Source organism: Porites lutea, chromosome 11 (assembly GCF_958299795.1).
Source record: "Porites lutea chromosome 11, jaPorLute2.1, whole genome shotgun sequence".
NCBI lineage: Eukaryota > Metazoa > Cnidaria > Anthozoa > Scleractinia > Poritidae > Porites > Porites lutea.
The window spans coordinates 27,578,358-27,594,648 of NC_133211.1; the positions used below are offsets into that span (position 1 = coordinate 27,578,358).

The 16,291-nt window shown below is 39.7% G+C and overlaps 1 protein-coding gene across 1 annotated transcript; it reads left to right on the top strand.

Annotated features, from left to right (window-relative positions):
• Positions 1 to 272: 272 nt before the first annotated feature.
• On the top strand, positions 273 to 14,704 carry LOC140952838 (uncharacterized). Its single transcript, XM_073402292.1, has 6 exons — positions 273 to 529; positions 3,919 to 4,197; positions 5,292 to 5,606; positions 6,640 to 6,981; positions 9,752 to 9,904; positions 12,968 to 14,704. Exons 1-6 carry the CDS (start codon positions 466 to 468, stop codon positions 13,549 to 13,551), a joined length of 1,737 nt encoding a protein of 578 aa, XP_073258393.1. The 5' UTR covers positions 273 to 465; the 3' UTR covers positions 13,552 to 14,704.
• The last annotated feature ends 1,587 nt before the right edge of the window (positions 14,705 to 16,291 follow it).

Here is a 16,291-nt window from a genome sequence, read left to right on the forward strand (position 1 = left end):
ACCCAGAAATTCCCTAAGTACCCCCCCCCCCCCCCCCCCCACCGGGCCTGGTACATTCCGCATGACTCGATTTTTCCTTGCATTGTTTCTCATGTCACGCAACAGCTTTTTTCGTCTTTCTTTCTTGCTTTGAATAGAATAGAATTGGCATTCTCTTAATCGACAGCTCTTAGCAACAACATCTACAACTAATTTTATTTGACAAGGTGGGATGGCGCGCCTGGTTGGCCCCCAGGCGCAGCCTAAAACTTCCCTTTTCTCAGAATGTTGTTGTTAATGTGACTTCCGGCTGACGTACTTTGATACTGCCCAACCAGCCGTAGCTGATCTATATCGGGTTGTTTATGCAGGATTGGCCCTCAAACTGTTCATTTCAACCGTTGAGTGATGGAGAACGCTCGATATATATTTTTGTGAGACTTCGACTGTTTGTGGGGGATAAATTTCCTTTTACAGTATGATGTGATGGCATTCCCTTGCGATCTACACACTGTTAAGATCTCTCTCCTACTGGTCTTCTCTTGTGGAGGTAAGTATTAAAAAACAGTAAAACTGATGTAATGTTGAGACTTGAGCGGGAAATTTTAGTTCAATAAGCTTTCTTTGCTCAGTAGTGCTTAGTTTTAAACATTCAGAACAAGGTCGGCATGACCCCTGTCCATTTGCAGAACTTAGGTTATTGTAAATTTCTGGACGCAGGTTTGACTTTACATTACAGACATTAAATGAATTCATCATCTTTAATTGAGAAAGCGTATTATTTAAAATTAGTGCGTTAAGCTATCATGAGACTTTTAACACGTAAATTAAATTCATAACTAGCAAGTTTAAGGCGCGACTGCTTCGTCATGACATGTTACGGTTGTATGCATTGACATGATAATTATTGTTTGAATGCCTTTTTTGACGCTTGGGGAGCAAGTATTTGGAACAGGTGTCAAGTGGTTAAATTCATCTCTATAAATATACATGTACAACCTAATAGATAATAACTCTTGGCGTTAAACTTGCCCAAACTTTGCTTTAATTCTTTCTCAAAGTTCATTGTTATTTTTATTCGGAAATTTTTGTCCACTTGCCTAGACATTTCTACAGTAAGAAAGGAAAATTAAAAAGTAACGCAGTGGCATTTTAATACTGACTAATGTTTAAGCTTAATTTGATTCCTTTCTGGCCATCAAGCATTTCCCTGTTTCAAACTCAACCCAAGTTTACAGAACTCATGTTATTCACACCTATCTATTATTACTAGACAGTGTGACATCATGTGCCAGGGACCGCGCAGAGGGAGGGGCTGGGGGGGCTTTAGCCCCCCCACTTTTTTTGCAAGAATAAAAATAAATTAAACAAAAAATAATTTAACAAAAGTAACGGAGTGAAAAATAGCAAAAAATCGTTAATTCGAAAGTGATAAGAGTTAGTGGCAAAGACAAACGCGCAGATAAATAGACAGAATGAAGCATTAGTCGTTACAATTGTAAAATATTTTTTCGCTTCTAACCTAACCGTGCACATGGTACACGGCAACATAAATACGAACGACGAGACTTCACATACCACTAGTAATGCAAAGAAGAGATCTCTTAAAATTTCTGATTACTTTTCCAAACAAAATGGAAAACCTTCTTTATCTGGTGAGTAAACTCTGTATAATTTTTGCTACTTTTTTCTGAATCTGTTCTATAACTGAATTTTCATTCACTAAATTATTTTCAGTTACCGTTTTGTTTTGCCGTGTAAATATTTTGAATGAATAATTAAACAATTATTGAACTCGGCTTTCGTATGATATGAAGATATACAGATCTCGGAGGGTGTTATCCACCGAGCTCAAGCCTTCGGCTTTGGCGGATAACCCCCTCGATCTGCATAACTCTTCATATCATACTCAGCCTCGTGCAATAATTGCTCAGTAATTCGTTGGATTTCTGGCTTATTTATAGTAATGAAAGGTTGATATCAGTAGTATAACATAACGATCTATGATATTTCAATTTAGTGATGGTGAATTTTCAGACCCGATAGCAACATCACTGAAGATGTGGAAAAAAATCAATAGTATTATCGTTATTCGCATTCTCCGTCACTTTAGAGAAATTGAATAGAAATCCAAAAGCATGCCCCCCCCGCCCCCCCCCCCCAAAAAAAAATTTTCCTTCACGCATTCTTCTTTAGCCCCCCCACTCGAAAACTTGCTGCGCGGTCCCTGTGTGCCTGTCATACCCAACTCTACCGAGTCAGTCGTATGATTTTTACAGTAATTGAGTGATTTCTGTGCAAACTGATTGGTAAAAAAGAACTATGGTCTATATTAATATACTGTCATGGATGCAGCATTTCCAAAACTAGAAGAAACTTCACTGGAAATGGAAATAAATTTTAAAAATTTTCAATGTTATTAACAACAACAACAACAACAGTTTATTCAATTGTCAAATGAGTTAGGTCTATGTTACCCACAATTAGCAGAGCTATTCTAGGTGGGCTTCAATGCAATAATTGTCTTCTATAAAGCCAGCAAAAGAACGTAAGTAAAGAGAAAGCAAAAATAAAATTAAATGAATAAATAAAAGGTAGCACCTATAGTTATAAGGAAGGAAAAACACTTTAACTGAATAAGGAGTTCAGGTAGGAACTAGGTACTTTATTGCATTAAATTAACAATAGATCAGACAACTATAGGTCATTTTTGAGTTGTCCCAAGCCTCTATTTTTAAAGAGAAGCGAATTGTGAAGCCATTGAAAAAAAAAAGATTTTTCATAATTTCTTATGCAAACAAGACTAATTTTCACAAGAAAGGTTTTGCACTTAGCCTCGTTTTAATTGAGAATTATTTTTGGAACTCAGAGATGGTCTGTGATCCATGGTGTACAGTATACTCTTATGGAATGTGACGTCAAAATTGTTCCATCTCAAGGCTGTTGAATTTTGAGCCACAGGCAACTGGTTTCAGACCACTACAAAATTGTAGCATAAGAAGGTCATGTAAAATTGAACCCAAAAAAAGTTAAGGGAAGTCTGTTATTAGTCAGTATACCTATGACTGTGGGTGCAGAATGCTGATGAAACACTTGTGCTCAGTATAATAATTGATTGCATTAAATTTGCACTTTAGCAGAATTTCTTGTACCTTATTGTTTGTGAAGGATTTTATTTACCATATTGTATGTAGTCAATAGAGACCTTTAGATTGCAGGACGAGGGGGACTATAGCTACAAGGAAGAGATTTGATTTAAAGTTTTCTTGTATATTGGGTTTTTCACGGCTGTGCTCTAGCAGGGGTGGTGGCCCCTGGTGCCCAACGTTTGCTCCTGGGCAACTAGAAAATCTTATACTTTCTTTATTTAAATCATATGCTAGGCACCCTGGATTTCACAGCTACAATTAGGGACAAAAGTGTTGAGGCACTATAAAATGGCCCCATTTTGAACAGTGGACATACCTATCCCCTCCCCCTTTGTACCCCCACCCCCTCCTCCCAGACTCAATGTTGTATTTTAGACCCTCAAGTCTTTCTTTTACTACAAACAACATTGAGTCGGGGGTGGGGGGATTTACAGCATTGAAATAGAATGAAATAAATGAATGAATTTGTTGATAAAAGCACCCATTTTAGACAAGTGTATGTGTCAACTACTTTTGTCCCTGATTGTAGGTCCAGATCACTGGGCTCCCTTTAATTTTTCTTAGAGAACAGCCTTTATCAAAACATCATCAGGATGATCTGGTAGCTGGGACACCCTGGAAAAATTCATCTTGCTTTTTTTGACCAAAATAGTTGACCCGGTTATTTTATGTTTATAAGAAAGGACGTTAAGCCAAAAGCACAAAAGGTATTTTGTACAATTATATAAGCTCCACTTTTACTGAAACAAATACGTTGCTGATTAAGTATTATTATTAATAATGTTTTCAGGAGTGATTCAGGTTGAGCCAGCTGACGTCAGAATAATCAGTCCTACAGAAAATCAGATCATCAGATTCAGAAACCAGTCAGTCTTGTTTAACTGTACAAGTTCAAGTCAGAGAGAGTTTTGGTCATGGCTCAGAAACAACACTGTAATTCCCAATATAACTCAAAAGGATTCTTCTCACTGGTCAAGTTTTGAACTAAAAAGTTTCAGTCCACAAGATGAAGGAGAGTATATGTGCATCAATGATGCAGGGACAGATTCAGTGAAAGTATACCTCGCTTGTATGTAACACATGTTTAATTGTTTTGTTCATTATGATTTAGTTTTGATGCATTGTAGCAGGAGCTTAATTGGGATACTCAGGGACCAAACGACTGTTTTCTGTGAAATATCTATATCTTTCGAAGGACAAATTGCCTAGAAATTTCTGAAAGTTTAGAAAGGCTAAAAATGTTTAGATGACCGTTCCATTCACTCAATCATTCCATGTCACGTACGCTTAATTCCAAAACTGCTTCACATGCACGTAAAAATTGTCTAAGGAAGGACAATCACGAATCACAAATAAGTAAAAGCTTAAGAAAAAAGTCTTTACTCTACTGTCCGTTGACGTAAAGAAGGTGAACAATGTTAAATCTTTTAAAAAGAAATTGTATATAAATACAAATCACTAAGCAAAGAGAGACAGGAAATTTCGAATATCTTTTGAATAGTTAAGCAGCCTTTTCAAGTAAAATTTTCATTTTATTTTTATTTGTCTTAGTTAATAGTTTTTTTAATGGTTAAAATTTTTAAATAAGACTCTAGATAGGTTGTAAAGACTATTTTTGTTTGTATTTTTAAATTGTCTATTGATGTTAATTTTTATCTCAGTTTTATAATGACAGTGTAAAATTCTATTAATGTTTGATTTTATGCTTTGTAGATCGAGAGCCACAAGTTCATGATCAGTTTTATCTTAACTGTCACTGTTTACCCTCTTTAAATAAAGGCGTTACCTTACCTTACTGCATGTGCTTTCAACTTACAACTTATACATTGAAGGTGGTTCCTTCCAAGAAGTTTAATTTACAAATGGTATTATTTGATGCAACCAAACCAACTGTGGACTTTCACACATGCTAGGCATATATACCCCACTGATGAATGGTTACAACATTGAGATATTTGTAGGCTATTCCAGGTGCCAATATAGTAGTGAAGTAATCCAGTATTACATGATGCGAAAAACGAGCGGGTGCTGGGGAGAGTCTCTTTTTTTTCCCGCCAACGCCCCCTCCCCCAGAGAGATATTTGCAGTAGCAACAATTGCTCATATTCTTTCAATCGATCGTTTATCCTCATTCATTCAGTTGTTTGTTGATCATTCGGACAGCAATACCCACAGTGAAGCAAACTGGAAAAATAAATATCCCATTTACTGAAGATGAAGATGCGACGGTTGGGTGTAAAGCTCGGGGATGGCCAAGACCAAAGATCACGTGGATAAGGGACAACCGAAACATAAGTGATATAAACCAGCAGTACCATGAATATATTGTGAAGACGACGATATCACAACAGGATGACAGGGTTGTTACCTCGGAGTTAACAATACGTTCTATCCAGAAAGAGGATAGCGGAATCTACACATGTAAAGCAACAAATCCACTCAAAGTTGTTACAAAGAATATAATGGTCCCATTTAGAGGTAGGTAATCTAAGTACATCGACCCAATCCCTGTGCACAGCTACCCAAAGTATTTTCCCACAAGCAGACTGTAGTCGAACCTCTATTACTTCTATTAGCCTCCCACGTACTCGTTCTGAAAGGTTCGTCAAGCGTTCCTTTCTCATGAACGTCAGGGAGGATTGCGTGACGAGCCAAAAGAACGCCTTCGTGGGAGGCAATAGGCCATTTGCATGGTGACGTCATTTTACTACTGCGACCAGGGGCCCGTTTCTCGAAAGTCCCGATAATTAACGGGCCCGGTAAGCTGTCTCCGTTTACATTAAAGATCGAGGTTTCAATAGTTTTGCATCTAACACGATAAAACTGTCAGTTAATGAAACAAAATGGAGTAGTTTGCTTGCCAGGACCCGCGCTCTTATTCTTTATTTTTCGATTTGAATATTTGATTTCGGGCCCGTAAAGTTACTGGGACTTTCGAGAAACGGGCCCCAGAATCCTTCGGGGGTTTGCTTTCTTGTGCAAATTTAGGCTTTTGTCATTCTCTATTTTCCAATTCCCCATAATACACTCTGTTTGCCCCCCAAATTGTGCATAAACCATTGTTTTTAAATGCTCCTGGGAGTATTGCATTTTCCCAAGAGCATTTTAAGACAATAAGTTATGCAAAATTTGGGGCGCAGACAGAGTGTATTATGGGGAATTGGAAAATAGTCAATTGAAACCTCACTGGGATTACCAAATTTGAATATGAAAGGAAAAACGAAAAGGATTCTGGTCGCGGTAGTAAAATGACGCCGTCGTGCAAATGGCCTATACGTTGCTAAGAGTATGCGACAAACTTTTAGTGACACCACTGAATTACACATGTCGTAAGATGACTGAAATGCTTGAAATGCATTACTAAATTTCAAATGCCTCAAAAATTTGGCATCTCAATTTATGTGAAAAATTTATCAAAAAAATGCAGATACACAGCCGTTCAACCAGAAACAGTACGGATACAACGGAAGTCCTTATATCTTTTTTCTTTTTTTTGTTTTTTAATGTTTAGACCCAGGAGGCTTTAAACCCACAGTGACTGCTGAGAAAGCACAATATACTGTGGAAGTTGGCAAAGATGTATCCCTTTCTTGCCTTGGTGATCAAGTAAAGCGCGATGAATTTACTTGGATTTATTGGGAATTCAATGCGACAAAGATTAATACTTCAACTCACCACTACAATGATTCCAAAAAATATTCCAACCCAAAAGATGGAACAACACCTAAAGTTCATATGAAGCTTACAATCTTCAACGCTGATCATTCGGATGAAGGAAACTACACCTGTGTTGTTTGTACATACAACAGACGTTATAGTGATGGAATTTCACTTCAGGTCAAAGCTAAAAAAGGTATGAAGAAGATAGGCACAACAACTTATAGTCTCTCCTTAGGCGTGCCGCTCACGCGTGACTTCTCGCGACCTCCCCTCCCCAAATAGACAGCTTCCTCGCAGGCTAATCGTCCTGGGACCAGTTGCACATATTTCAACATCGGACGTTGCGGATAACGACTCTCTTTTCAGTCTAGTTAAACTCATAATTTTAACAACCAGATCGTTATGTTGTATGCAGCTGACCCCTAGAGCCTCCATCTCTCTGCTGAGGGCCTGGGTCAAAGCGTATTGCAGGCTACTAATTGATTCTCGCTTCCGCGCTTTAAAGCTCTTAGCCAATGAAAGAAGAGAAGGATTTCCGACTGAAGAAGATCATTGGCGGTTGGCGAAGAATCAAGTGAAGAAAGTTAAACCCATTCTTCGGATAGCTGTTAATCTTTTTCAACCGAGATATTAGAATCTTGCGATTTCAGTATCTGAAAATAGGACGTGAGTCTAACGCGCTGTGACGCTTATTTGACCGTAGATTGAGGTTCCCAGTTGATGGGCTTTTTTGTATTATTTATTGATTTATTTCTGTTCTTAACAAGGGGTAGGTGGGTAGAGGAAAATGTTATTATTGTCTTTTGTGCACTGCTTTTATTAATTTTATAGACGTGTTTGGAGACATAAGGCTAAGAATGGATGAATTTGCAGTGAGCACCTTTTAAACCCATGATGACAGTCTTTTCCCACCCATAGGCACTTGGCTCTGGCTGGGTATAGGAGTGGCTGGTTGGGTATAGGAGTGGCTGGTTGGGTATAGGAGTGGCTGGTTGGGTATAGGAGTGGCTGGTTAGGTATAGGAGTGGCTGGTTGGGTATAGGAGTGGCTGGTTAGGTATAGGAGTGGCTGGTTAGGTATAGGAGTGGCTGGTTGGGTATAGGAGTGGCTGGTTGGGTATAGGAGTGGCTGGTTGGGTATAGGAGTGGCTGGTTAGGTATAGGAGTGGCTGGTTGGGTATAGGAGTGGCTGGTTGGGTATAGGAGTGGCTGGTTGGGTATAGGAGTGGCTGGTTAGGTATAGGAGTGGCTGGTTGGGTATAGGAGTGGCTGGTTGGGTATAGGAGTGGCTGGTTGGGTATAGGAGTGGCTGGTTGGGTATAGGAGTGGCTGGTTAGGTATAGGAGTGGCTGGTTGGGTATAGGAGTGGCTGGTTAGGTATAGGAGTGGCTGGTTAGGTATAGGAGTGGCTGGTTGGGTATAGGAGTGGCTGGTTGGGTATAGGAGTGGCTGGTTAGGTATAGGAGTGGCTGGTTGGGTATAGGAGTGGCTGGTTAGGTATAGGAGTGGCTGGTTAGGTATAGGAGTGGCTGGCTGGGTATAGGAGTGGCTGGTTAGGTATAGGAGTGGCTGGTTAGGTATAGGAGTGGCTGGTTAGGTATAGGAGTGGCTGGCTGGGTATAGGAGTGGCTGGTTGGGTATAGGAGTGGCTGGTTGGGTATAGGAGTGGCTGGTTAGGTATAGGAGTGGCTGGCTGGGTATAGGAGTGGCTGGTTGGGTATAGGAGTGGCTGGTTAGGTATAGGAGTGGCTGGTTAGGTATAGGAGTGGCTGGTTAGGTATAGGAGTGGCTGGTTGGGTATAGGAGTGGCTGGTTAGGTATAGGAGTGGCTGGTTAGGTATAGGAGTGGCTGGCTGGGTATAGGAGTGGCTGGTTGGGTATAGGAGTGGCTGGTTGGGTAAAGGAGTGGCTGGTTGGGTATAGGAGTGGCTGGTTGGGTATAGGAGTGGCTGGTTGGGTATAGGAGTGGCTGGTTGGGTATAGGAGTGGCTGGTTGGGTATAGGAGTGGCTGGTTGGGTAAAGGAGTGGCTGGTTGGGTATAGGAGTGGCTGGTTGGGTATAGGAGTGGCTGGTTGGGTATAGGAGTGGCTGGTTGGGTATAGGAGTGGCTGGTTGGGTATAGGAGTGGCTGGTTGGGTATAGGAGTGGCTGGTTGGGTATAGGAGTGGCTGGTTGGGTATAGGAGTGGCTGGTTGGGTATAGGAGTGGCTGGTTAGGTACAGGAGTGGCGCTGAGGGTTTGAAACCCCTATTTATAATCCAACCCTTCTAAGACAAAAGAGTATACTAAAATACCTATACCCTGTATGGGACAATAACCCCTGTTTTAGAACCTTTTTAGGAGAGAGGGCAAAAGAAACGCTATGTTGCTACTTTGTGAAACATTGAGACCCTGGTAATGACGGTCTTGCACCTAAAACTGAATACGAAGTTCATACCCTGCCCAGCGGCATCTTGTTTAGGCCAAAAAAGGAATCCATGGTCATGTATTACATATTTCTAGAAGGCTGGAAGATTTGCTGTTTATCAGTCATGATTTCGTGTTTCCCATGCTTTCCGTTGCCATTTCTTCCCTTGAAATTAAGAGCTCCCATTTTGTTCCCGCACTATTAACAGAAATTACACGCCGACGGTACTGCTTTATCGTGAGCGACCTGCTCACGACCTTATTTATATGCTATTTTGCGCCTTACAAATAATAAATCATTTAATTAATTAATTAATTAATTATTATTTATTATTAATAATTAATTAAATTATTATTATTAATTATTAAATTATCATTATGATATGCCCACGTCACTAATTGTTATGTGTTAGTCAAACTAATCATTAGTTTGTGTTTGTCGTATAGATTTGACGGATAGGTTTTAGTCGTGTGGTAGACTCAGTCTAAGCGCATTGCATGCGACAAAGTTATGACTTAAAGTATTGTGTTGATGTAGTATTGCGTTTCATTCACAGGAAACGGTGTTGGAAACGGTGGCGGATTGGAAGCCTGGCTGATAGGTGTTCTTGCTGTTGTCGCGTTTCTTTTGATTTTATTACTGATACTCGTCATTGTAAAGTGGCGGCGAAAAATACGAGAAAAGAGATTGGCCAGACTTGTTCAGAAATGTGAGTGATTTGATAACTTAATTCATACTAACCTGTTCCAGGCGTTCAGATAGTGGGGAGCGGTGCGAAGTAAAAAGGAAGTAAAAAGGAGCGCGAAAAAATAAAAGCGAGGGAGGGGGAGAGGTGAGCACCTCTCTCCCCAGTCCCCCTCTACTTTTCATCGCTTTCTTTACTTCGCACCGCTCTCCACTATCTGAACGCTTGGAACAGGCTAAATTCGTACATCCTCGGAGACTTAGGCGTAGCTAGTCGAGACGACGGGGTTATCGCTGAACGAGAGGTCTTGTTAGCTTTCGCCCATGCGAATCCTGCCGTTCTTTTTTAAAATCCCGTTGTTTCTACTAACTGCCCTGGGCCTCCAAGAATACAATTAATCCAAATAAGCGATGAAAGTGCATTGTTGAGGAAGTTCCGCCATATTTAAAATGATAGAGTGTAAAATTTACATAATTACGTAAAGCTGAGGGTTCCGTGAAAAAATCAAAGTGTTAATTCACTCCCAACTTGCACAGTTACATAGTTTGGCAAACTGATAAATCACGCAAGTTGGGTTAACGTCAAAGGGGACAGTTGAGCAAGAAGGCTACAAAGCAGATCTGCGACTCTTGATTCGAAACTGAGCTCAGTGTAGCAGTAACCACTTGAGCCCTTCCTTTGCTTCTCCCACGAAAGAAATTTGGGTACAATCGAAGTTTTCACTAATGACTGATGGAAACTCTAGTAAGCAGACAATTCTTACTTTCTCCTTGACAAAACTCCGTTTGAACTCCAATACGAACTTTGTTTACAACTGCACTTTCCCGTGAGCGGCTGTGCGCGGAGATTCGGTTCAAGGATATGATCTAGCCTCACATGCACAGCCTTCCACCTTCAACATACAAATTCTCCAAACTGATCTCAATACATTTATTTAAGAAATAGTTGAGAGAACTTGATAAAAGATCAAGGCATTTTCTCTTTGGTGATCATTTTATTAATTCTTGCAACCAAATCTCTTGACAATCTATGGATATCCTTAGGAGAAAATTGATGTTGATCACTATTGGGACTGAAAGAGTTAAGGCTTTGTTCACACTAGCTTAGCTTAGCTTTTCCTACCGACACTAAAAGTTATCTTATATCGTGTGAACAGCAATCTCACAGAACTGGAAAAAGTTATTCACACATCGAACATCGCGCCGGAGAAGTTGGCCGAGAGGGTTTGGTGAACCAATTCCTAGTCCTGACTCCTAAATATTTACTTCCGTCTCAGTGGGTCCCAGTCCTCCTTCCTAGTTATTCACTTCCGCAAAGTTGCGATTTCCTGTTCACATTGTACCAAGGTGTGGTACGGAACCTATTCGATAATGTGACGCATTTTCGTTCCGGTACAGAAATCGCGCCGAAATCATTGTTCGTGTGTGTGAACAAAGCCCTATCTGGTATGGTCTTCATGTCGGTGCAAAAGCTATCCGGTGTATCCGGCCTTATAACCTTGCCTTGTTTAGTCGTGATCAGTATCTCACTGGAATAAAGAAATCGAACTTTATTGGGGTATTTTTCCTCACTATTACTAGTAACCTGAGATCAGGCTCAATTTCTCTTACGTGGTCGCGCTAAAATTGAGCTCGATACAAAGTCTCTCACGCCTTTGCTGCTGCGGCCAGATTTTGGTTGCAACGCTGATTGGTCGTTAGAACAATGCTAGACGATCAGATAGCATGTTGGAATCACCGGAAGTTGAAAGCACTAAAATCCTGGCTCTCTTTTTCGGTTATCCGCCATGAGCAGAGAAGAAGAGAATTTTTCTTTATCTTTTGGAAGGTTTGCGGTTTCTGGAAATGAAACTTAACGTAACGAATGCTTTTTTGGATTCGTTTTGAAAGTTACGAATTGATGTGAGTGGACTTTATGGATTGCGGATAGGGTTGAAGGGTTTCGAGTAGAATTTGTTTGAAGAAAAAAGCGTACTTAAAGCTTTCCAGAAAAAGGGAATATACCTAGCAAATTAAGGGTACAAGTAACAGTACCGTCAATATTTCAACTGGCTTCACAGGGCAATGATTTGAGTAAGGCCGCATTCATTATGTATACTGCAGGGGGGGGGGGGGGGGGGGAGAGAGAGCTGACATTCGTCAGCAACTTTTAAACTGGTGACACTTTTTTCGAGTTGTGTATGCTATTTGAGCCATCAAGCACTTTATGTCAAAAATTTTGGTAAACCCTGCTTGTCCCTTTCCAAACAATTTGAGATCCCCCCCAAAATCCTGTTTTGTTTCTTATTTTTTGGCTCGATTTCTGGTATACTTTAATAGGCTTTTTTTAATCTTGATAGTCTTGATATTATTTATAATGTACATTGTCGCTGTCATTTGCTTCAAATACACTCAAGATACTGTACCATACATACGGTTACACGTAAGCTTATATTTCTATATGTAGTACAAAATGTTAAGCTTACCAAGGACCTTAAAAGTCAGTCTGTTTATGCTTTAAGATTTTTCAGTTGACCATTAATGTCAGTTCTAAAACATTGAACAAATGTACCACAATTTGCTACGAAGAAAATAAACCTTTCCCCAAAATAGATTGTGAAACTTATGTGAGGTTCCGTAATCATCTTGGAAATCTTGAATAAAGTCTTCGGCAAGGTCCACCAAAATCGGACATTCAGGACATTTAAGCATTTGAAACAGAAGAATCCACGGTGTCATTTGTTTCGCCAAGATTCAGACATACCCTTAGAGGACATACCAGACTGGGACGAAGGTGACTGGTTATAAACAAAAAAAAATAGTGCCTCGTTTACTACGTAATGTTTAACAAGGTATTTTTTATTATGACGATTCCTATGATGATAACGTATACATGGCGATAACATAAACTTTTCGTTTCGCCTTTCCCGACAGAAATTTCATTCGTGAAGCAAAATGAAAATAGAGCCTTAACTCAGGTTACACTATTAGCTATCACTTTTCTGTATATGGCTAGTAGGGGTCAGTCTTAGTCACTTCTTTTTTTCTGCTTCCCGAGGGTGGTAACCGCTGACAGGAGTTAAAACCGTTCTTTATGTTATTTTAACAGATGGACAAGACACTGACTATCATACTTTCGAAAAAGACGTGTTCATCTCATACAGTTCCAAAGACTACGATTGGGTACAGGAGTATCTCCTACCAGTGTTTAATAACAACAACGTCAACTATACCATCCATTCGCGAGATTTTAAACCAGGCAAAGCATTTCTTGACAACATGGCTGATAGCGTGTACACAAGTCGAAAAGTGATTCTTGTCATGTCCGCAAACTACCTTTCCAGTGGTTTCTGTAAGGACGAAATGCATATGGCGCTGTATAGATCAGCAGAACTTGATGATGCGTCACTGATTCTGGTCAAGATCGACAACACCAAAATCAAAGACATACCAAAGAGTCTTCGACACAAGACTTTCATTGACTTCACCAGTAGAGAGGAAGTGGCCACGTGGCAGGACAGGATTCTTGAAAGCGTCAGTGTCTCTGAAGACAGGTCAGCTTTGAGTGGGACTCCCAATGAATACACAGATGGTAAAGGGTCCTCTGATAAGCTTCAGCTCATTTTTAATTTTTTTAGCTCAAAAAAGAAGAGGAAAAAGAACACTCCTGAGGAACTTACAGATCAGGCATAAGGATTTCAGTGTATGTTTTTTAATTATAACTGTTTCAGTGACGTTGGCTGGAGTTGGCTTGATTCTTACTTTTTTGCAATCAGTGCGATAAATGAACTTTAAGCTCACGGCCGCACATGCCTTTTTCTCTAATATTATTTTAAGGAGCAGTTTTCTTGCTATGAGGATTGAAGGTTGCCTTCACTAATAGGATTATTTTTTTACACCTATGGGTTGCTGCCAAGTCACAAAGTTCTGCTCTGGACTTCTGTCTTTCCGTCTCTATCAGTTCCGCTCTTAGGTTTCGCTTTCAGTATTTCCCTTTTCTTGGGGGACCCTCCTCCCGGGTCCCGAAAAAACATGGAATAACTTTTTAAATCATACTTCTAACGTTAAAAAAATTCTACATTACTGAATTCCGCCAGATCTCTGAGCCAGTAATGTTCCTGTGACTGGCAAAGAACTTTTGTGCCACTGGAGTCCCTCAGTGATTATTGTGTCTTTTAATGGGTTTGCTGCTCGGAGTCCGTGGGATGTAATTCCGTCCAGAAGTCGAGCGCACAGGTTGCGGTTTAGACTACTGAGAATTACCTATTTAAGCAAGCTGTTCTATAGGTTTTTTTGGACGACTCAAAACTTTTAAGGTGTGCGTAATAGACATTATATTGTTTCAAATATGCTGACAGTTCTAGAAATGGCCATGCTCTTTTGCTTGCGTTTTGCGGTTTTGAATCTCTTAACAGTTCTCATTTCAATTGAACCGTAAGCATTTCCGCCAAAGTTTCTGGTCGAATCAGTGTAACGAAATATTAAGCCTAAGTGACGCTAAAAATTTGTAGGACTGATTTGTGACAAGTTAACTTTGGTATTATGTACCCGGCATTCACCAAAAGGGTTAATAGCAGGGGAACGCGTACTTTTCAACTGAAGTTAGTTTATCATAAAGGTGTAATTTCTAAAAGCGAAGCATCATAGTCATTGACTAAGGGTTTGCATTATTTGAAACGGCCAAATAGTTTTCTTTATTTGTCCTTCGTCTGTACCAAATCTTTTTCTTCTAATTTAAAAATGGTGTATTTTTTCTTATTTTTTAATTATTATTATTATTTAAAATAACAGATGCAACAACAAAAACATCATGTCTGTGGCCCTTAAGGTAATTAGGAAGTCTAAGAATATAATTGTCGTCTAATAAATTTATATAACAAGGATTTGTCTTGATGCTTGCCGCGATCCTCTCCTCGCTTTCTGTCAGCGAGGTTGATTGTCAAATCACTTTCTTCCTTTTGGCGCCTGTCTTGTCCTTCCCTTTTCCCTATTTCTGGGTTATCGAGCTGAGGATAACCAAAGTATCTATGTGGTAGCCTCCTTTTTCTCTTAAAAGTCCGCCGAGCGCGCGTGACAAAATAAAAACAGCGGGGATTTAAATGAACGCTAGCGCAAGGGGGTAGAGGTTGGGGAAGAAGAAAATAGAAGCAACGTCTGCGACAGGCTGATCTACACTCTTTTTTTTTATAAGAATGTTGTTTTTCCGGCCCAGGCTGAATATTCTTATTTTTCTGCCGATTTTAGGCTGAAAATATTCTTGTATTATTCTTAAATTATAGCTTATGACATTTGCGTTTTAGAATTTATTGGGGTATCAATTACAAGTGTTTGGCATCTAGATCTGTGCTGAATACTGTACATATGTATTACATGTACCGTTCATTGAACTGTCATTAGCGTTGAACATTTTGCTATAGTTAGTGCAGGTTTTTTCGTTTTGTTGGCTAGTTTCGCCGTTCAGAGAAAGGAATAATTTTATACGGTTAAGTTAAAAACAAAATTGTATTGTATTTACAGATGTTTCAACACACAAAATTATATCTATCCTTTTCAAAATCTCAGCCTTGGCTTTGTTCTTAAAATATTCTTAAAATTTCGCAAATTTCAGCCTCGATATTCTTATAAAAAAAGAGTATATGTGGCGCCCCAAGGGGTATGGTGTTTGAAACATTTTGGACGGAAAAGGGGCAAAAAGGTTTTACAAATTAAACCGGGTGTGAATCATTGAAAAATTATCTCACACAATGTTCCCGCGTCGCTTGCTTTTTACATGTTAACCGACTCGGGATTTCAAAGGGAAATTTCATATACCAAGTACCAAGAAAGAATAACTATTCTTTCTTGCATTTACTTCACTTTCATCGTCTTACAGATAGAAAAAAAATTGTTATCGTGAAATCCGCGACCAACGCATGGAGTGCACAAAACCAATCGAGTAAAAGAGCGCGTCTTTAATATATGAGCTGCTTTGACCGGTTTAACGAAACTGAACCGTTATGATGAAACAAAAGCAAGTGTTCAGCTCATTTCTTTAGCTATTTGACAACGCTTTATAGAAAGTATGTATTGAGAGAAATTGTTAGGCCATCGCACGCAGTCAGATTATTCTAAGGGGATCATGAAAAAAGTTGCGCGCGAATAAATTCTTTGTTACGCGTTGCCCGCCTTCGATAGGCTCTTTGCGGGACTTGATCACGTGATCAACTTTCGGAAAACACGAAAACAGTTCACTTTTGAAACATTTTGTTAGCACAAGCTGAAAGAGCATATTAAAATTAGGTAACCTGAGCATTTTCAGCTGTATATCTCACAAGTAGCGATTGCAACGGCCGCCGAAAGTTGGAAGCATTTGTATGAGAAAACAATTAACTTTTGCCATCCAGTCACGCTTGCATGGTTTTCCGTACAAATTCTTGTAATTTCGAGGCGTTAT

Coding starts and splice junctions, on each gene's coding strand:
- LOC140952838 (XM_073402292.1), top strand. CDS start 466: ATGGCATTCCCTTGCGATCTACACACTGTTAAGATCTCTCTCCTACTG. Junction 6,982..9,751: donor TCAGGTCAAAGCTAAAAAAG/GTATGAAGAAGA, acceptor TTTCATTCACAG/GAAACGGTGTTGGAAACGGT. Junction 9,905..12,967: donor GGCCAGACTTGTTCAGAAAT/GTGAGTGATTTG, acceptor TTATTTTAACAG/ATGGACAAGACACTGACTAT.